This window comes from Staurois parvus, unplaced genomic scaffold (genome assembly GCF_062004578.1).
Source record: "Staurois parvus isolate SC_StPar_1 unplaced genomic scaffold, SC_StPar_1.0 ptg000644l, whole genome shotgun sequence".
Classification (NCBI taxonomy): domain Eukaryota; kingdom Metazoa; phylum Chordata; class Amphibia; order Anura; family Ranidae; genus Staurois; species Staurois parvus.
The window spans coordinates 1,691,330-1,714,897 of record NW_028318440.1 but is presented as its reverse complement, the minus strand read 5'-3'; the positions used below and the strand labels follow the sequence as shown (position 1 = coordinate 1,714,897).

The following is a 23,568-nucleotide window of genomic DNA, read 5'->3' as shown; positions in this document are numbered from 1 at the left end:
AATTGGAGAAATGTGAAACTCTAGATCTAAACATTGCTGGTGTTTGAAGGGCATTTCTACTTCACCCATGTATTTTCCAATCAGTATTAGTTTTTCAGTTTTAGTTCAGGTTGTTAAAACCCCTTGCTTGTTAAAAAAAAATTACAGTTTTCATGAGATATACTGTAAGTGCTCATGCACTTCTGTTGCTAATTGGTGGGCAGCTTTAGCTCTATATCCAATGAATTAGGCTGTAAGACATGTTTTCTCATACATCAAAAACAGTCAGTTACTAGTCTATAAACTCTCAGTAATCTGTAATTTATCAATGGAAAATTAATATCGTAGATTTAAATATCTCATTAGTGCAGACAAGTAGGTCATGTGGGGTAAGGTAAACAAATTATTTTGCAAATATGCAGATAACAGTAATAATGGTTCCTTTGTATATAATTCATCTTTAATTGTCTTATAGCTTAATTTAGAAAACAACATATACATTTTAGTACTGAGGCTCTAGCACTTTTGGACAGTTTAAAAAACAACAAACTAGTATTCCTCTCAAATTTGTATTTGCTAGTGGATGAGTGCATATTTCATCAATATGAGCAATATTCCACATTTAGGGTTGATTTACTAAAACTGGAGAGTGCAAACGTAAGCTTTGACAAAAAAACAACAACTTGGACACTGATTGGTTTCTATGCAGAGCTGCACTAGATTTTGCACTCTTCAGTTTTAATAAATCAACCCCTTTCTGTCAACATTCAAGGGCACAACGACACAATTTCATATTTGCTACAAGTCTGACTTTAATATGATGTATTCTTCAAAACAATATTTCCACACAAACCTCACAGCTTCAAAAATTAGCTTCATCATTGATGGCGCTGAAATGGCCCAGTCCAATGTCTACAGAATTTCTAAGATTTACAAAGGTCTTCTGTTCCTTAGTATCCAGCACATCACAAGATAATAGACTATGACAGTCAAAGCCTAATCCACATGTAAACTGTAGATCCTATTAACTAAACTCTTTTAGGTTTTTGTTTTTAAGATACAACTGATTTCTGTCTGCCTTAACAGATTAACAACTCACAATTTCTGGTTGCAACTTTTTCAAAATTACATTCCTGACTTATTGTCATATAATAATACCAACCCTCGCACAACAATTGCTGCCTTCACCACCTCTTTTATCTGTTAACCTGAACCATAACTTTGGGAGAACTCTAAAAAAAATTACCCATTGTGAAGATTATATACAAAAAATCACCAGTGCCAAAAAAATCGTGAAATAATTCCTAAATAAATGCTGCTGCTCATTAGTGTAAACACCAATAAAATAATAATAAAACATATCAAACAGCGCACATAAATTATACAATGTATAATAAAAGAAAGAAATAATACCAAAAAAGTATAATGAAAAAAAAGAAAAAAAAAAAATATATAGAAAAGTCCCACTCCAAAAAATAATTATTAGGATGAATATGGTGAGTAAAATAAAGTTGAAAAGTCCTTATCCAAAAGACTCTTGACCCGTGTTCACACCTGTTAGTGCTCAGATCACATACCGCACTCACCAGATATTAGTGAAAAAAACGCCTTGTTTTTGGGTTTTGAGGAATCCTAGACCCAATCAGTACAGCCTCCAATCTCCAGGTTTAAATGGAACTCCCCCACTGCAGGTATAGATATATGTCTCAAACCTCCAAACCGTAGTATAAACCAGCCTCCAACCTCCAGGATCAACAGAGATCACTCACCATAAAGAGATGATTGGTACAGAGAAAAAATATATATAGTGTAATACTGCAAGACTCAGACAGGATAAAATGCAAATACCAAACCACTCACATTTTCAAAGAATATAATCAGCATTTATTGTTTTATACGGAGCCAGAACACCACATCACCAGGGTTTAAAGATCTCTTAGTCAGCAATAGATGACAGCATAAGAATCCGCCATCAAGCAAGATGGCTCCTGAGAGTGCCGCACACCGGAATAGACGTAGTACGTTAGGCGGCAAAGCCGGAAATGCGTCAATACGTTTCACCCCTCCTCCAGGGCGTTTTTCAGTCTGTGAAAACGCCCTGGAGGAGGGGCGAAATGCGTTGATGCATTTCCTCTCAGGGGCCATCTTGCTTGAGGGTGGATTCTTATGCTGTCATCTATTCCTGACTGAGAGATCTTTAAACCCTGGTGATGTGACGTTCTGGCTCCATTTAAAACAATAAATGCTGATTATATTCTTTGAAAATGTGAGTGGTTTGGTATTTGCATTTTATCCTGTCCGAGTCCTGCAGTATTACACTATATATATTTTTTCTATGTACCAATCATCTCTTTATGGCGAGTGATCTCTGTTGATCCTGGAGGTTGGAGGCTGGTTTATACTACGGTTTGGAGGTCTGAGGCATATATCTTACCTGCAGTGGGGGAGTTCCATTGTGAAGATTACCTTTATTGACATGCTTTGCCTCAACAATGTAGCTAGCTCTTGAAGAAGATCTGAGAACAAATAGTATTACTTTGTCATTAATTAAATAAGTATACAAAATTACACTCTGCTTAGGTAAACATGTTTGAAGAAAACCTTGAGAACAATCTGGCTACTGAATCCTTTGGGCCTTAACTCTGAAGTGCATTTAAAAGAAATAAAAGTGCATGTCAAGCCAAAAAGTGATTGGATGTGAATTTAGTTGAGAAGGATTACTCCTGTACATTTTACTGCTTTACACTTTTGTAGTTTATCTCAAGGGCCAGATAGTGCCATTCTCATAGCCTCAAGAGCTGAACCTAAAACACATTTAAAATAAAGTCTACTCTGCCATTTCTAGGTATTACGAGTTTATTTAGAGCAGATGAAAACTGTTAAGTCTACAAATGTTTGAGCACTTAAAACAACAGGAAACTCTGTTAGTGGATTAAGCACATATTTTCAGCATGTTTTATGATTTAAGCGTAAAAGTTGCCATTTGATTACTTTGCATTTTTTACAGAACGTCTGTAAAGTACCCCACATATTCCATATGCGGTCCCCTCTCACAGAGACAGAGGTTGTAAATCTACAACTAAATTTTCTAAATGTGAGGCTCTCCAAAGTTGTTTTTTTTTTAAATAAAAAATACATATATGTCAATCAAGCTTGAGATTCAGCCTGCAACAGTCTAATTTGAAGCCAGCAGATATTTATGAATATAGGCTAGTCTGTTTTTTTTTTTTTCATTTTTAAAATTTTTGAAAGTCTCCAGGTGTACGCACTAGCATTCCCTTAGCTGGAGGGCTAAGGATATAAGAGGCCCAACCATTTTGATATCAAATCATATATACTTCAACAGCGGGTGGCCACTTCAATGGTGAGATCGATGAGTTGATATTGGAATGGAGCCTATTATTTTTGTAGTGTATTATCTAAACATAAAAAATATTTACTAAGAGAGAATTTCATCCCCGCAGGTAATTCTTATAGGAATCTACAGGGCTCCTGCCACAAAAAACATTTGCTCCTTTAAACACACTCCGAGTAGTTGAAACCAATGTTCACGTATAATATAAAATGACAAGAAAATAACATCTGCGCTGGCTGTTTTTAATGATATAAGTGTGCACATTTATGTGAATTGTATATTTGCAACTGCTAGGCTGGAATTACCAGCCTTCATCATGTAAAGGTGCTATGCTGAAGGCGTAGAATGTTAAGTTAGCCAAGTTAAAACTAAATTCAAGGCAGATGTAAAAGAAACAAATGAATGCAGCTCTGTATTCATTTATGCATCACTAAATGTATTTTAAAAACACAACTAGTTAACTACCTGAATTTGATTTGGTATCAGCTTCTTGAAATCCCATGTAAATCAGCACTCAGCAATGAGAGCCAATAAGGTGTGCTGCAGTCAAATGATCTGCCAAGGAACATGATCATAGCAAGGGACAGCAGAGTGAGTGAAAGTTGAACTCATGTTGCAAAACAGAAAGGCCTGGATTCTTTCTTGGATACACTGAATATATCTGGATACTAACATTTAAAGGTAAAGTTGATCTAGGGAATATCCGATTGCTTCTCGGGGGATCAGGAAGGAATATTTTCCCTTGCAGGAGCAAATTGGATCATGCTATGCTGTTTTTTTTGCTTTCCTCTGGATCAACTGTGGGTGTAGGTTTTATGGTTGAACTGAATGGACATTTGTCTTTTTTCAGCCAGACTAACTATGTCAATTATCTGGCTGTGCTATGTGGCAGGACTGCATAAATCTACAGAATGAATTGACGGAAATACAAATCCTATATTGCATAAAACAGCCTTTATGTATGCATTTCATTTGTATATTTAGTTGTTTGCCTGGAGTTCAGCTGTTTTTGTGTATGTCTCAAATACCCAGTCATGTACTGGGGAATGCATTGAATGCAATGGATGACTGAAGTTAACTATTTAGTGAATCAACCCCATAGACTCATAGTTAGTAATCACTGAAAGCAATCACTTGTCAATCAGTGAAGCTGTGGAACCCAAAGCTTTCTTTCTAGAATTTGACCCACGGGGGTTTATTTACTAAAGCTGGAGAGTCCAGAATCAGACTCCCTTCTGCATAGAAACCAATCAGCTTCCAGATTTCATTGTCAAAGCTTCATTGAACAAGCTGAGGTTAGAAGCTGATTGGTTTCTATGCAGAAGGGAGTCTGATTTTGGACTCTCCAGCTTTAGTAAATAAACCCCACTGTGTCCTAGCACTTTTCAGCTGTCCAGAAAAAAGTAAGTACAAATAAGTAAAAAAGAAACAAACTGCTTGATATAATAAATGGTTAAAAGGACATAACACCCTTAATAGCCACAGCATGGTTACTATGGAACTGAACTGATAAAGTGTTTATTACATTATTTTTTAATGGTTGAAATCCCTGTCAGATTGGTTTGCTGTCTTTGTTCAGCTAGGAAAACTTCTATTCACTTTCTGTCCTTAAGACAAGTGTCCCCATTTAAACATTTTCTTTCAATTTCATTTATTAAAGGGGAAGTGTGGGATTATATAAAAACAAACATACATACTCACCTCCATGCTGCAGCTGTACTCTGTCGTCTCTAAGCCCAAGAACTGAGCAGTCACATGACTAACCGACAGCTCAGTTCTCAGTTTTCCTGGAGCAGAAAGCTATGACTGTCTGTTATAACTCTCTGTTCTGTCCCTCCAGCGCTTACTGGAGCAATGGGCTGGTGAGGAGCGGGAGCAGCCCTCTCAGGCTCTCAGAGGCATTCCAGTAAGGCATCCGGGTAGATCCCGTTAATATGGTCAGGATCCTTCCAAATCATGAAGTGGCACTGTGATGTCAGACAACAGCGGGCTTTAGCCTGCTGTTGGCAGACTCCAGATCACAGGAGTGCAAAATTAAGTGCACTCCTTAGACCCAGAAGAGAAGTATGACTAAAAAACTTTGACCATGATTCTCTTTTCAGCCTTTTCATTTATTTTTGGTCTTCCTATGACTTCTATTTAGCTGACAGAGAGGTAAAATCTCCTTAAAACCTAACTCCAGCTTTCAGTTAACTTTTAATAGTTCATTTGGGCCAAGCTAGTACAAATAAACAATTTCCTTCACAAACACATGCACCCTTTCAGTGCTGTATAAACTGTATGTAGCATCAACTATATACAGTATACAGCGCTGTATTCCAGCAGTGGTGTGGAAACTTCCTCTCCTGCTGCCGGAAAAAAATAAGTCAGACTGAGTGCCATTCACAGGAAAACTTGTTTTTTTTTTATAAATGAATACAATGCTTACTCTGATTGGATGAAGTGAAGAGGCGGGCAAATGGCATCATGATCTGAGTGTGTGTTTTTTTGTTCATCTTTAGCAATCAGGTCTGTCTAAAGCTTTTTTCTTATTAATACTTAATACTAGATTATGAAAACCGTATACATTTTGTGAATAACCTCCATAACTACCCATTTCATGTTTATAATTAACTGAAAAAACTGAACATGTAGTTACTGACAATTAACAGAGTAAATATATCATTAAAGTATTTTCAATTTGATACAAATCGAAGTTGGTTTCCAATTTAAGTTCATCAATAGTCCCCATTTCCATTGGAAATGCAGATTAAGAAGGTTATGGCCAGTGTGAAAGAGCTCTTACAGTTAATTTTTTTTTGAAAGTACCACTGTCTGAGAAGATAGGACTGTCCCCTGAGAGCATGCTTTAGAGAAGAACTCTAGTTCTCAATGTGAAAGCCTGGGTCCCTCTGCAGAGGCCCTGGCCAGAGCTAGAGCTCTTTAATCAGGAAGGGAGCATGAGCTATTGCAGAGGAAAAGTCCACTAGGTCTTTAATATTATTTCTTAAAGGAAAAAAAGTGTAAAACATTCTCAGTAACAAATCGATCTGTTTTTGATATAGCAATACGTATATGTTATATACTGTCCTATACAGATGGGCAATCCTAAAAATGTTACATAAGCACCTATTCATGATAAAGAAACTCTATCATAATAAATAATAATCAAACATATTGTGTAATAACAATGCTGCAAGCAACAGTCAGATACAGAATGAGATATTCAGTAGACTTACCTTGGTGGACATGCTTCCATATTGCAGGTTTTCAATAGGGGTGGAGGTCGCCTGCTGGCCACACACATACTTTCACCCATTGCTACCCCTGTCTGCTTGTTCAAGCACACTACTATGGCTTCTTGAACACCTGCACAAATCAAAAAAATCCCTTGTATAACAACATCCAGGAAAATAAGCCTGATATAAGAGCAGAGAATAATCGCTGTTTTAAAATGTAGTACATACAGTAAGCAGAATTAAAACCATACAATGCAGCGTTTGCCAAAAACACTTTGATTATTAATTGATGAGAATTAGGTAAACTGTAAAGCATAAAAGTGGTGAAATAATAAAACACTGAAATGCAACTAAACTAATACTGATGCAGTTAAAATGGAATCACGCAAAATCAACCCAACCTGGCACTAGATAAATGATTCCCAGTGTGTGGGATAGTGAGTAGGAAGCAAAAGGAGAGAGTGTAAGTTTCTATATTTCACCTATTTTTGGCAGTCAAGGCACATTAACCAAAGCCAAGCTGAGCTAAAAGGAAACACTCTTTTGCCAATAAGCCTCTAAAAACGTCACCAGATTTCATAACGAACAAGTCTTGAGCATGGTAATTTAATGCAGAATGCAATGTGTGCTTGAAAGGAAAAAAGACATTTCGACATTTATATGTTTGGGTTTAATCAGCAAGATATTTACTTACTTGAAGGGGAAGCTGGGAGCAGTAAGGGTTTTAATGTTGGCTGTAGTGCTACTAGGTTCCTTTCAACAAGCAGCCAGAGATGAAAATCTGCTGCAGAACCATATGTATGTTCAGGTGACAGCGCCTATAGTAGGTATTCATGATGCTTTTGTGAGTATTGGCAGTGTGGAACTTGACAAATCTCATTAAGTTTAGTTATTCGCTATGCAGGCTTTTTGTAAAAAGCACGGGATGGAAGGCCAACATCTCCTGCTGTCACTGAACCGTAACTCACATCAACTGTATGTAGCATCTCCATCTGGCACATTACTGCCAGCATTTCAGCCCAACAATAATCCTAGATCACATGTTGACAACACATGATAAATATACATACTGTGGTCATATTTTATTTTATTCTGGCAGTGCCCATAAAAGAGAACATTTATCAGCAGCATTTGATGTATATCGTATTCCCAGGATGTGCTCGGCTGGGCTTCCAGCTTACACTGTGTGAATCTTTAAGAAATCTGGGAGGTTTTTTTTTTCAACTGTTCTACAACCAAAGATACATGAGTAAGATTTGTCTGTATAGTGAATGGCGTCTTTGTCATCCACAGACAAATTAGTATGTGGCTAGAGAAACAGAATATAGGCTTGCAGCTCTTTTGTTTAGCACACCATTGCACACTATTTATGATGCTGATGATGTGACCACCCATAGGGCTCAGGAGTTTTAATCAGTGTTTTAGAGAACTCTATGCACTCAAGCAGGACAACATGCAAAGCTTTCATCATGTTTTTTGTAAAAATGGTTATCTATTACAAGCTTCAGTGTTTAGCAGAAAAATGTATTGAAACGTAGGTATAAATAGTATGAACACCTGAATATTATAATTCCTCTGAGAAAACTGGATTTCTAGTCTGCACAATTTCTTGAATATTTGCAATATTTATGCTATATGCCTATTTTGAGACATCTGGTTTGCATAATAGGCAAAAACAGCAGGGTGTAAAGTGTAGTATTAGCCAACCAACCAATCAACCAACCAACCAGTAATGATCAGTTACTGCTATCTCTGTCCACACTAGGAAGAATTTCCCGACACTTCCTGTCCCTGTCATACTAGGATTAGGAATTAGCGGAAATGGGTGTCACAGGTCATGATGACATAGAGAACAACAAAACTTGACAGATGTTCTTAAAGCGGTAGTAAACATCAAAAAAAAAAAATCACCCTGCAAGTTAAGAGCATAATGTGCTGGTGTGCATCGGATACTAGCATATTATGAAGGACTTACCTTACAAAACAACAAAGCCATCTAGCGGCGCACTGTCACTGCTGACAGGGCTTCCATCTTCACCTGCTCTTTCTTCCGAGTTCACAAGCTCCAGTCACTTCAATGGCCGAGCCACAATGTTGTCACTCCCACGCACGTGTGCGGGAGTCACAGCCATGGCACAGCTCTCTTAATGAACGGCATGCTGTCCATTGAGAGCGCAGTGTGCATGCGCCGGTGACATCATCAACTGTTACTAAAGTAAATATTTCCTAAACGGTGCACGTTTAGGAGATATTTACTGTACCTACAGGTAAGCCCTATAAGAGTCCCCCTTATCAAGTCTCATGGATTTGTGGATGCACTCTCAATGATCTGGGGGGCACAACGAAAATCTGGGGGCATAGCCTGCTCCAGAGCCCCCCTAGACCAAGGCCTGTTCCCACAATCCTCTATATATTAGGAAAAACAAAGAAAGGGGGCAAAGAGTTTGAGCACATTACGGCTCTTTTGCACCGCTCACTGACAAATTTACCAAAAACTGTTAAGAAACTGTTAAGTTCTGTTAAGAAACGATTAAAATTCTCCATGGAGTTCCTTCAAACTTTTTCATCCAGGCCACCGGAATTGAATTTTGATACCAGTACATAAACCTGAAGACAATTGAATGATCACTCTATTTACAAAAACTTTCATGCAATTTTTTACTAGCGTGTACTGGGCTTTACTGTTTTTATCTCTTGGCAATTTGCTTACAGGAGAAGAGAACACATGGATGACTTTACTAATGCACTGCCACTTAATTGATGTCCAGTGAGAGGAATGGAATTTGGCCAGTGCTCCAAGTAGCTGTGAAGCTGCTGTGGTGAACACTTGTGTCACCTTCTGGCTGTACAGTTTCTCAGGGGTGTGTAGATCATAAGAGCAAGAGTAATTGAAAAACCAACATTTTTGGAAGGTAACATCTTATATACTGTATGTGTGTGTTTCAGCTGTGTATTTAGCTGTTTGACCAGAGTTCAGCTTTAAATTCTTCCAGCTGTGTTGGACTGAATTTAGTTAAGGGATAAAAATCAAGAAATTCCTTTAACTTGCTATTGTAGACTTCAGAGCTTAAAGGTTAGGGTAAATTATAAAGATTTGGAAATTTAGATTCAAAAGCTACACTATATTGCCAAAAGTATTGGGATGCCTGCCTTTATACAGGCATGAACTTTAATGGCATCCCAGTCTTAGTCCATAGGTTCAATATTGAGTTAGCCCGCCCTTTGCAGCTATAACAGCTTCAACTCTTCTGGGAAGGCTGTGCACAAGGTTTAGGCGCATGTCTATGGGAATGTTTGACCATTCTTCCAGAGGCGCATTTGTGAGGTCATGCACTGATGTTGGACGAGGTCTGGCTTGCATTCTCCGCTTTAATTTATCCCAAAGATGTTCTATTGGGTTGAGGTCAGGCCCATCAAGTTCCACCACTCCAAACTCATTCATCTATGTCTTTATGGATCTTGCTTTGTGCACTGGTGCACAGTCATATTGGAACAGGAAGGGGCCAGCCCCAAACTGTTCCCACCAAGTTTGGAGCATGAAATTGTCCAAAATGTCTTAGTTTGCTGACGCCTTAAGAGTTCCCTTCATTGGAACTAAGGAGCCAAGCCCAACACCAGAAGAACAACCACACACCATAGTCCCCCCTCCACCAAAGTTTACACTTGGCACAATGCAGTCAGGCAAGTACCGTTCTCCTGGCAATCACCAAAGCCAGACACATCCATCAGATTGCCAGACAGAGAAGAGTGATTTGTCACTCAAGACAACACATTTCCACTGCTCTGGAGTCCATTGGTGGTTTGCTTTACACCACTGCATCCGATGCTTTGCATTGCACTTGGTGATGTAAGGCTTGGATATAGCTGTCCGGCCATGGAAACCCATTCCATGAAGCTCTCTATGCACTGTTGTGCTAATCTGAGGGTCACATGAAGTTTGGAGGTCTTTAACTATTGATTCTGCAGACAGTTGACGACTAATGCACACTGTGTGCTTCAGCATGTGCTGGCCTGGCTCTTTCATTTTATGTAGCCTACCACTTTGTGGATGAATTGCTGTTGTTTCCAGTTGCTTCCAGTTTGTTATAATACCACTAACATCTGACCTTGGTATATTTAGTAGCAAAGAAATTTCAAATTTTGAACTCACTGAGCTCCTGAGAGTGACCCATTCTTTTACAAATGTTTGTAGAAGCAGTCTGCATGCCTAGGTGCTTGATTGTATACACCTGTGGTCATGGAGGTGATTGGAACACCTGAATCCAATGATTTAGAGGGATGTCCCAATGCTTTTGGCAATATAGTGTATCTTGACTTGGATAAAAAAAGAAGTATGGCATTTAGATTCAAAAGCAGAGAAATATGGCATTTCTTTTTTTTTTTTTTCTAAAAAGTCATACTTACCTAGCTGGATGCAGCATTAGTTCAATGCTGCATCTGCCCCCCAACAGCTCTAAGGGTGAGAACTCAGCAATCACATGACCACTGAACACTGAGTTCTCACAGCTGTTCTGAGCAGGGAGCGGTGACGATCAGCCGCTGTCTGCTGTGCCCCCCCCTTCCCAGTGCTCACTAGAGCGTTGGGCTGTGGAGGGCTGTGGAGGGCTGAGCCAGGTGCCAGAGTCTGGGGTGGATCCCAACTTTAATGTTGGGATCTTTCTCCAGCCTGGCCCAGCTAACAACGGGCTCCAACCCACTGTCAGCTGAAAACGGGTCATAGGAGAGCATAATGAACTATACTCCTGTGATCCACAGAAGTATAGCCAAAAGAGCTCTGGCTGTTCTTCTCCTTTAAATGTAGTACTACTGAGCTCATCACTGTTAAGTGTTTCAAAAGAAAACTTGTATACTTCATACCATGGATTTTTGTGTCTTACACAGGCAAAGATCTTTGAAATCACTTTTATCTGTTTAAGAGTTTAGTCATTCTTGGGACAGCTGTGAAATAGAAATACCTTCTACAGAAGCTTTGCGTGTTTTCTACATAATGCCTATAGTAACTGTGCCTTTACAAAAGGTGATAACTTAAAGAATGCAGTATCTTCTATCAGATTTTTAGGTATTTATTCACTAATAAATAGTCGTGCATAGCTTGGAATATACCCAATGCACTAAGGACAAATGGGAGCAAAACATTTTTACTGAGAATTTGACATTGGAAACAAGAAAAACTCCAGTCTTACAGCATAAAACACAATCACTTTCAAACAGATGATTACTGATCTGTTGATATTACTGATTTGTTGTTTCTCATGAATTAAGGAATTGATAAGACAGAAGATCCATTTTTTATTGGATAGTTGCATGTCCAATCATGTTTCATGCAAACACAGGAATAAAGATAACTCTAAATCCGCTCCTATAATAATAGCCTTCAAGCCCAATAGGAGTCACAGAAATAAATATACAGTTTCATAAACATTATACTAACAACCACCCACTCCATTCTAGTCCAGTTTTTCCTCCACTTTCCTGCCACAGTAATTGTACAATGAATCAATGTGACTATGCAGTTAATGGACAGCCAGTGCGCCCAATGATGTAATAGATCTGGTCAAACATGCCCCCTCTCGTTCTAGGCAAAATGAGTCTGTGTAAGAATGTTTGTGCCGAGTTGTGTGGCTGTTACTCAGCTATACCAGCATAGAACATTGGAGAAATGACCATCCAGCAACATTTTCACTGAGAGAAAAATGTATTTTAAAACATTAAGGTAAATTAGTTGCAAATCATGGCATGGGGAAATACAGGACTATAAAGTTAAAAAGGTGTGAAACTTCACATGAAGTTAAAGCCATATTTTCTATCACATGCTCTATGTCCAAGAAGAGGAACTGATAAATGTTGTAATCATAAGTTTTTTTCACCACAATGGGTTTGCCAGGCACATCGCTAGCACCGGGCACCTGGGGCATGTGCCCTACATCTCCTGAGGAGTGCCCAGGGTCCCAAGACTGCTGAGCCTGCCTGCCATTTTATTTACAATATTCACCACAATGCTCCATGCCAGTACGCTGACTCCCCCCATCCACCTTATTAGTTGATCTCTCAGTACACAGCACACATAGTATTACCTGGATGGAACACTAAGAATTTCCTGTGGGTGAAGCAACCAGGATGATGTCTGCACTGCATCATTTCCTCCACCCCTGCACCCACCACTGATCACACATGTTCCCAGCAGCAAGTACTGGACTGAGTGCTATGATAATCTACAGAGGCACTTGCTGTTCCACACAAACACTAGTGCAGTGTCTGTCCACACTCCATTACAACATTTTCAGTTGCTGTACTGCTGATCAGCAGGAGTAACTCAGAAAGCACTGATCATCAACACAAGGGGCACTGAGAACTGACCTCCAATGTAAGAGGACACTGATAACTGACCACCAATGTAGGGGGGAACTGAGAACTGACCAATGATTTAAGGGGCACTAAGTATTGACAACCAATGTAAGGGGCCACTGAGTACTGACCACCAATGTAAGAGGGCACTGAGAAGTGACTACCAATGTAAGGGGGGCACTAAGAAGTGACCACTGATGTAAGAGGGGCACTAAGAAGTGACCACTGATGTAAGAGGGCACTGAGCAACAATGTAAGGTGGACACTTAGTACTAACCACCAACGTAGGTGGGACACCACACACTGACCACCAATGTAAGGATGCACTAAGAACTGACTATCAATGTAAGGGGGAGCACTGAACACTGACCACCAATGTAAGAAGGGCACTGAGAACTGGACACCAATGTAAAGGAGTACTGAGGACTAACCACCAATGTAAGGGGCACTGAAGAATTACCACCAATGTAAGGGAGATACTGAAAACTGTCCAACAATGTAAGGGGGCACTCTGAACTTACTACCAATGTAATGGGGGAACTGAGCATCAATATAAAGAGATGCACTGGGCACCAGTGTAAGAGGGCACACTGACCACCAGTGTAAGGGGGCATGCTGATCACCAATATAAGGGGACACACTGAGCACCAATATAACGGACACTTGTACTCTATTGGAAGGTGTGTAGTTACATAGACCTGACCCCTACACTATGACTGCTACATTTTATATATCATGTTGTACATTACATTACTGACTGCTTCACTGTTTAATCTACATAGTTCTACCCAGTGCATTCTATACACTGTTGTATTTACATAGTCCTTCTTTTTTTTAAAATCTATGTGCTACAAAGTTGTGGCCCCTGAACTATGTATCCTATGTTGTACATTAGCCCTGCTCCTAAATTCTATTCACTATGTGGTATGTTACATAATGAAGGAGAAGCGCTTACCAAACAGTCTTGGCTGCTACTGTATATTTTTTACACTATGTTGTATGTTACTTAGTCCTGACTGCTGTACCTTATATGATATTTTGGATGTTACAAAGTTCTGAGCACTGCACTCTATACATTATATATTACAGTCCTGATCAGCCTTTCAGTATGCAATATTTTATGTTACACAGTCCTGACTGCAATACTGTATATGCTAGATAGTCTTGACCACTGCACTCTGTACACTGTGTTGTAGGTTTTATAGACTGCTCCACTTTATGTGCTATGTTGCACCTTACATAGTCCTGAGTACTGCATTCTATACCCTATCTTGTGCATATAGTCCTTACTACAGCACGGTATATGCTGTAGTAAGGACTATAAGGTCTTGTCTGAACAGCTGCTGGTTGCAAAGTAGTTCCCAAGAATTTTATGAATTTCTCCTTTATGGATCAGATGAAGTGTTAGCTCTATGCCTATATACTGTCTGCAGAAAAGCATATGTAATAGAAGAGTGTGTGTCAACTAGCCTAACTCATAGGAGGGGTTATTTACTATAACTGAAGAGTGCAAAATCTGGTGCAGCTCTGCATAGAAACCAATCAGTTTCCAGGGTTTTATTTGCCAAACCTTACTTGAACAAGCTGAAGTTAGAATCTGATTGGCAAGAAAAGTAAAAGTTGCTCTATCCCCAATTGATTACAACAAAAGAAACAGCAAACTGAGCATAAGGGTGATCCCATCAGTATGCTGCTATTCCTTTGCCATCCAATTAGTAGGCTTCGGGTTTGTTCTTAGCCAAGCTGTCAGCTTAGATTAACAAATATTCTTGTAGTAATAATAGTTACAATTAATATATTTAAATCGTCTGGTTGAAATTATAAATCCAATATATGTATGTCAACGTTCAGTTGCTTATCTGGAGGTCAGATTGAAAAGGAACTAGTAAAGGCTAATAGTATGCTGTATTTAAAATGTTATTTAATATTATGTATTATGACATCACGGCGTAGCGAAGAAAGACCAGGCGTTACATCATCGCATTTCACCCCTCCTCCAGGGCGTTATCACAGATGGTGTTAGTACACTGAAGTTTTCTGCATACGGCACTTTTTTTCATTTATTTCTTTGGAGCACATTGGATTTAGGATATCTTCAGTTTTTGGATAGGGACTTTTATTTTTTGCACTTTTATTTGGACATTATTTTATGTTATTTTATATATTTTTAATTTAAGTTTTGTGATTTTATTTAATAATATATATATATATATTTTTCTTTTTTTTTGCGCTGTGTTTTTTTATTTTTATTTATTTTTTATAATATTAACTGTGCAGCTCAAGCATATATTAAGCGGAACTAAAGTAAAAACTGAAAACTGCAAACAAAACAGGTCTTTATTGCATAAGAGAGGTACAATGTCTCTTCTGTAATAAAATACACTTACCTGCCTGTTCACAATCTTTTTAGAATGTACACTGCACTGCGCATTCGTAGCTCAGTTTACATTCTGGCGCACTGCCTGTGTGCCATGGTTAGTGTGCGCATGCACAGGAGTGACATTATCTCATGCTGGCCAATTAAGGCAGCTATAGACCAGGATCAGGAAGAAGCAGGGGAGAAGATTCCAGCCCCAGCAAGGGACTTCATGGGCATCAGATCATTGAAACTAAGGTAAGTATTTTTACCTTTAGTTACACTTAATGGGCACTTTAAGATGACGTAAATATACTGCTTCAGTTTGGACAACCTTTAAAACAGGTTGCACAGTTAATACCTTTATAAAAACAATGGGAAGTTTCAAAAATACGCAATGTCTTGACAGTGTTTGGAGACTGAACAATGTTCTGTATGTTGAAATCATAACTGTTATTGTACTGACCACCTGCAACAGGTTATAATGGTTTCACACTACGGTTAACTACCAAACAAAAAAAAACTTGTCATCTCCTCATGCACAGGTTGCAAGCTTAACACAAGTCCTCTCAGCAAGTTTTGAATAATAGCTAGAAAAGAAATTCTTTTAAATGAGAATTTAATCAAATGTGCACCATACTGACCCATGCTGTTTTTAGCTCTTGTCACTTCATACCAATAGAATACTGGAAAAAGCAAAGTGGGGATAAAGAAAAAAAGACAGATGGTGGAAAGGATCACGAATCATGGGCAGAAATGACAAATTCTATGTGGATCGCCAAGCTTGGAACAAAGCAGAGTCCAGTGCTTTTTATATATAACAGAATGGCATAATTGTTACATGATATTTGATGACAGCACTGGGAAATTGTGAAAGCAACAGCAGGCTAAATTACTAACTAGTTCCTTCTGGTTGCTACCTCTGCAAGGTGAAAGGTTATACGTGAGACGATCCAATTTCATCTCTTGAGACAGTTAAAAACAATAAAATTACCTCGAATAGTCTTACTGCTTTGAGTATAATGAGAACAAAAAGATTATTCTTGCAAAATGACATGAAATTTGTATATATATACATACATATACAGTACACACATACATACATACATATATATATATGATAAAAGCTTGATTTCAAGGTGTCCATCACCTCTTGATCAAGAAGCTTAGTTTAAAGCTAACCTGTGGTTTTCTCATTCAGGGCAACTCTTTTTTTTTTAACCTACTATACATTTTCTCCCCCACATCTCCTTTCAGAACTGAGAGTTGATGGAAATACCAGTGCTTCTGGATATAAAAGAGCATGTGACTTATCCAAGTGACAGTGCCAGGTCAATCAGAAATATTACAAAGAAGTCCATAGCCCTGTGTAAGCTGTGACTACGGCAAAGCTTAGCTTAGACTTCCCTTGAGTTGAGCATGGCAGTGCGGAAGAGAAAGGAAGGGAAGTATATACAGTAGATCTGTGGAGGTCTGCACAAAGGTGAACCTGTTGCTTTGCCCTGCTTGGGCAAAGCAGAGATTTATTGCAAAGTTGTAATGTAAGGATTTGGCGCTGTGAGAAGATAATGGCTTAGTGACACCGCAACAAGTATAAATGGTTAAGAACATGAATTAGAAACATTTAAAAAAACAAGTCCATATAGTCCATGGTGTAGGCACTAATGGTAGTAGCTCCCCATAGAGTGAAGAAGACTCTGTAGGAATATAAGAAAAACACAAGGGGACGCCAACCTAAGTGAAGTATAAATAAAAGGTTTATTGGTCTGAAGAAAAAGTGGAAGCTTTGAAATGCATCACCTGACTCATCACCTGACCTGTCCTTGCATCTCCATTGGTTGCCCTCTGGTTCCAGAGTCCACCACTGACAGCTCACTCCACATCTTAATCCTGGGACCCGGGCATTACCAGACATCACCGGCCCCTGTACTGGCCCCCTCGAGAACATGTTCCAATGCCTGTATACCTTATTTTTCTTATGAGTAGCTATTTTGCTATATTACCAATACACTTTTTATATATACTGGACTTAGGTTGGCGCCCCCTTGTGTTTTTCTTATTGTAAAGGAGACCTATAGTCTAAAGATAAACATGGCACAGTTCCTGGGAGCACTTACAACCTCAAAAAATTGTGAAGGCACATATTCCTGCAACACTTAAAAGGTATGTGGCCAGGTTTAGTTCAGCTGAAAGGAGGGGCACACTCACTGTCCTTTCTTTTCTGGATACCTAGGCTGCATGTATTAGCCACTTGCTTACCAGCCATTTTCATCCTTTTCCTGCCCAGGCCAATTTTCAGCTTTCAGTGCTTTCACACTTTGAATGACAATTGCACGGTCATGCAACACTGTACCAAAACCACATTTTTATCATTTTTTTTGAGACAGATAGAGCTTTCTTTTGGTGGTATTTAATCACCTCTGGGATTTTTATTTTTTGCTAAACAAACTAAAAAAGTTTGAAAAAAAAGGGTTTTCTTAGTTTCTGTTATAAAATTTTGTAAATACGTAATTTTTCTCCTTCACTAATGTGTGCTGATGAGGCTTCACTGATGGGCACTGATATGCGGCACTGACAGACAGCACTGATAGATAGGCAGCACTAATGGGTACTGAAAGGCAGCACTGATGGGCACTGCGGCACAGATAGGTGACACTGATAGGCGGCACTGACTGGCATGGTTAGGCAACACTGACAAGCACTGATCTGTGGCACTGATTGGCACTGGTAGGTGACACTGATGGGCACTGATAGGTGGCACTGATGGGTACTGCTAGACTGCACTGATGAGGAGGCTCTGATAGGCGCACTGATGGGCACTGACCGGAATCACTGATGAGCACTGATATGTGGCACTGATGGACAGCACTGACTGACACTGATTGCCACTGATAGGCGGCAGTGATGGGCACTGATAGTCGGCACTGATAGGTAGCACTGATTGACACTCATAGGTGGCACTGATGAGTGATGATAGACTGCAATGATAGGCAGCACTGATGGGCATTGACAGGCATCACTAATGGGCAGTGAAAGGCAGCTCTGATGGGTACTGATATGTGGCATTGATGGACACTGATATTTGGCACTGATATCTGGCATTGATAGGCACTGATGGGGCTGCACTGATAATCACAGGAATCTGTAAATGAATAAATTACAAGTCCCATTTATTGTTATATTTTATAACATATAAGTGAGAGGGTACAGTATTATCGCAGGTGCAATACTTTGCAGGCTCCTGCGTAAAAAATAACTAATGCAGATTTTTTTTTTACATGCAAAATATGTGACTTTATTATTTTTCACTTAAAGGTAAACTTAGCCTTTAATTAAGTTTCTCTTTGCAAAGAATACCCAAGTCAGTCATTTCAGTTCACTGAGCTCTAATGCAAATTTCCTTGCAAAGTGAACAGCCTATTTGCTGTTAGTAAATCAACCCATCTTTGTCTCTTTGTTTTAATAAGGTTTGAATTTTTCTCCAGGACTAACTTTGATTATGCTCATTTTAGGTTTTATTATACAGAAATGTAAAAAAAAAAATTACCTTAATAGAAATGTGCTTATCAGAGTTTCCCTTAGCATAAAATGTGTCCATCAGCATACTGCTTATTTTATATTAGGGGCACTCTGATGGCACATTTTATGTTAAGGGGCACTCTGATGGGCACATTTTATGTTAAGGGGCACTCTGATGTACACATTTTATGTTAAGGGGCACACTGATGGGCATTTTTTATGTTAAGGGGGCACTCTGATGGGCATGTTATGTTAACCCCTTGACGCCGCCTCCTCCCGGCCCTTTAAGAGATTCTGACGCTGGGAGGCGGGGCGGTGGGGGCGTGGTTTAGGAATCATGTGACCGCCGTGATGACGCGTCACGGTGGTCACATGATCGAGAAAGGTCCCGTTCGAAAGAGCGGAGCGGGGCCTTTCCGTGAGTACTACACATGTGTTCTGGGAGCGCGCAGGGCGCGCGCTCTCAGCACATATGTATTTAGTTCCATGGACGCAAATGTGCGGCCGGCGCAAAGGGGTTAAGGGGGCACATATGGGCACATACTGTGGAAAGGGGCACTCTGATGGGCACATGTGATGGAAAGGGGCATTCTGATGGGGAATATGATGTAAAGCAGCACTCTGATGGGGAAATATGAGGAAAAAGTACTTAGAGTGTAAAGGGGCACCCTGATGGCAATACCTGATGTAAGGTGGCAATGTGATGGGGATACCTGATGTAAAGGGGCACTCTGATGGAGAAAACTGATGTAAAGGAGAATTCTGATGGACGCACCTGATGTGATGGGGATACATGATGGAAAGTTACACTCTGATGGTGACACCTGTAAGGGGGCACACTGATGGGCACACCTTATGTAAGGTGTCACTGTGATGAGGCAACCTTATATATTAGGGTACTCTAATGGGGACAACTGATGTAAAGAGGCACACTGATGGGAGACACCAAATGTAAGGGAGCCTTCTGATGCAGAAACCTGATGTAAGGGGGCACTCTGATGGGAGTATCTAATGTAAGAGGGCACTCTGATGGGAATGCCTGATGTAAGTGGGCACTCTGATGGAAATGTCTGATGTATGGGGGCACTCTGGTGGGAACACATTACTTAAGGGGGCACTCCAATGGGAACGCCTGATATAGGGGGGTACTCTGATGGTGGCAACTGATTTATGGGGGAAGTCTGATGGTGGCTCCCAATGTAATAAATTACTCTGGAGGGGGAACCTGATGTAACGAGGAATACTAACGGGGACATTTATTTTCGGACCTCGTCCAGAAGAAGATTTTAGTTACCGGACCTGCTTGAATTTTAATTCAATACCCCTGCTATACAGCATATTTACCCATGTATGATGACTTTTTTCACCTCATTAAAATTATAAAACATTAAATTAACTACCAGGAGGAACAGGTTGGTCATGAAAAAGTGCACAGCATCACGTAACTGTTGACTTCTCCACACCTTTTGTGCCTGACTTGAAAACCAAGATCATCATAAGTAATTGGCTTTACCATTTTTTATTTGAATTACTTTGCTTGAACTAGAGGTTCTCTAATTGCTGTCAATTAAGAATCATTTTAGTGATATGTCTATGTGTGCTGGACCAATTTCTTTGCATTTCAATGAAGATTCCTCTGATGTAGGTTTACTAATCCTCAAATGCTTACAAGTTTAAAAAACTTATTTGGGTGGAGTTTCCTTAACATAGCAAAACTTACCCTTGCAAACGCTATTTGCTTTTAATTCCTCTGGGACTATCAGCCTGAAAAATAACCACAGCCACATCAGCTTTAAAGTGACCTGTTCCAGTTCAGTAGCACTGTAGACAGAATGGAGCATGTCAAAAGGAGTTACAGCTTCTTCTGCCTATGGTGTACAGCTGTCCATAAGGAATGAGAGTTTTCCATGTCATACAGTTTATTGTTTTTATGTTTTCACAGTGCAGTGTCACCTGCTTTAGCACACTTTTATAGGTACCAATGTTTACATTTTCATGAGAGCAGAAGCAATCTAATGGGAAGACCTCTTTCCGCAGGAGGCTGCTAGCTACTGTAGCTGGTTAAAACACAAATCCTTTGTTCAGAGTGGGAAGATCCTTTGGGGATATAAAACTCACTCATCCAGAACCAAGCAAGCAGTGTATTTTTTCTGAATTGTTAACAGAAGTGCAAAGGTTTGGCCAGTATATTCACACTTTAGCACATGTGAATACCGTCTACAAATGAGGAATGGTAATACCATTCTTTGAGAGATTCTGGGTTCTTTGCAAAGAGCAACATAAAAAATGATTACACTTCCAAGAGCATGACTTCAAAGACCTATAAAAAAATGGATTTTTCAGAGGGTTTGATAACAGCTCTTTTTACAGACACTGATGTCCCTTCTGGGAAAATAACATTCTGCTAAATTGCTAAATTATAGAAAATCCTTATGGAAGATTACTATAGGAAGATGGTCCTAGTCTAATAAAAAAATCACTTACTTTTGATGATTGAGTAGTAGCCAATAATGGCCTACCTCAAAGACAAGTATTGTATGTTTATTTAAGCAAACAGTATAGAGCTGGAAAATTCTTAGGATAGATGCAAGGAAAACTGTAGGCAAACACATTGGGGCAAGGTAAAGCCTAAACAGGGATTAGGCAGGAGGCAGTCAGAGATAAGACAAAAGCTGGGGTACAATCAGACACTGAAGAAACAATACACATGAAAGTGAAAAGTTGTGTCACCATTTTTTGGAAAGGTACACTGTAAACTATATTCATACTATTAACCTTCTGAATAATTAACTACTTGCCTTTTTCATGATTACATTTTCCAAATCATGAGTTTAGTCAGCTTATTTTATAGTGTAAGTAACTTACCTCCTCCACAGGACTCTGAGCACGCAGAGAAGCCCTCATATTCCCAGTCATTGAGTTCATCAATGTCTTTTATTGTTCCATATTCCACCTCTTCCTCATCCGGGTTGTACTCTACAGCTTCTCCATTGCAGGGTCCACTGTAGCAGGTTCTTTGATTGACAGGCTTTGGTCCTTCACACTCATCAAGTGGAAGATCAGCAACTGTTTGTGCAAATGACAAAAGCACCTGGCACTTTATTGTTCGTTGTTGGATACCAGCTCCACAGCTGACACTACATGGGGACCATGGTTCCGGGATAAAACTGTAAAGCAGAAACCAAAACCTTTAAGCATGTGAAGAACTTACTAAACAAATAACAGAGGTACACCTTTAAAAACAGTATGGGACATATTTAAAAACAATTTATGCAGCAGTCAGATGCAGAAAACCAAAGCAAACACAATTTAGCTTTCATTAGTTTTGGAGCTGTCATAACAACCATTCAAAACCATCATCTCCTGTTCTATTATTCTTTAAAGCGAGATCCACTTCTTTAAAAAAAACGCTAAATAAAATATAATGTTCCTGCACATATGAGCCTAGCAAATGGAACACAAGGATTATACAGCCTTTTCATTCTGGGTCAGAAGAATACATTTACCATTTGGGAAAATGGAGAAATGCAACAGATTACATTTTGGACAGATATGTCTACCTTGCTTCCGCATGTTTTATTATAGTGTATGACATTAATGGTCTGTTTGGACATTTTGTGCAATTTTTCTAGAATATCTGGGCTGACATGCATGTCCATGAGAACAGAACATTTACTATCTAATACACTTCTGGTCCTTAAGGGGTTAATTACCTATAGTGATATTATTATATTTGACACACAAGTAAAATGAGAAATTTGCTCAACATTTAACTATAATAATACAAATTAGGGTTTTTTTTTTACAGATGGAGTTCTTCTTCTATGTCTGAACACTATCCAATACTGACTGCCTAACGTCCTTTAAATTTAATGAAGTGTTTGCACATGAGACTAGTAATAAATATACAGATCTATGTATATGGTAGAATAGTATATAAATGACTGGAATAAGACAGAGCTCAGGAGTGTATTATTTTACCATGTATAGTTTACTGGTCCCAATAGCTCCCGCTTAGTGAGGCACTAAATACCTGCTTTGATTTAGTCTGGCTATTCCATAACACAAAAAGCTTTCTGGTTATTACAAACAATTTAGTCCTATTTGAAGTAGAATAAACCAGTATTTTATAAAGTTCAATCTTTGCCAACTAAATGCTTTGATTACCTTGTTGATTAATACATTGGTTTCTGAACAAAGCTTCATCAATGTAAAACACAGGGAAAACTATTTTATAGCTGGCAGTAGAAGCTTCCTCACATGATTTTGCCAGTACACCTACGTAAATGTCCGTAAATACTACCATAAATGGTTGTAATTTTATGTATTTCATTGCTACTCTACAAACATGTCTAATCAAATGAAACCATTCTTTTTCCAAGATTTTCTTAAAATGGATGCTTTTGTTTAAATCAGTGATTATCCAAACCTAAAGCAGAGCCTAACAAAATTTTTTTTTCGGTTTTTGAATAGAATAGAAAGCCAGGTTCTCAATACTGCCCGCATAAACTTTTTTTTACTTACTTTCTGTACTTTTGATGACAGGATAGAAAGTAAGGAGAAATCCCACTGCTAGAAGTAACCAAGTTAATAGGAGGAGAAAGAAATCTCTAAATGGTGGCCTGGTCACAAATATCAAGGTAGGAATTGTCCTTACTTTGGGGAGATTTGCTTTCATTTCCTGTTTTACCATGAGGACATGCATCTCCAATTTTGGGAAAGAAGCAACATAAAATCTCACAGAAGCTATGTCCTCTAAAAAATAAAACAGGTCTAGAGTTTTTCTTAAAAGTGTT

General features: G+C 39.0%; 1 protein-coding gene across 2 annotated transcripts in view; it reads right to left on the bottom strand.

Annotated features, from left to right (window-relative positions):
- The window catches only part of ADAMTSL1 (ADAMTS like 1), a 453,013-nt gene that overhangs the window by 144,965 nt on the left and 284,480 nt on the right, over positions 1-23,568 (bottom strand). For both annotated transcript variants that reach the window (XM_089693959.1, XM_089693958.1), the window contains exons 14-15: positions 21,638-21,939; positions 6,553-6,682 (exon numbers count right to left, since the gene is read on the bottom strand). In XM_089693959.1, the coding sequence (XP_089550085.1) occupies positions 6,553-6,682; positions 21,638-21,939 (432 nt within the window). The remainder of the gene's footprint in view (positions 1-6,552; positions 6,683-21,637; positions 21,940-23,568) is intronic.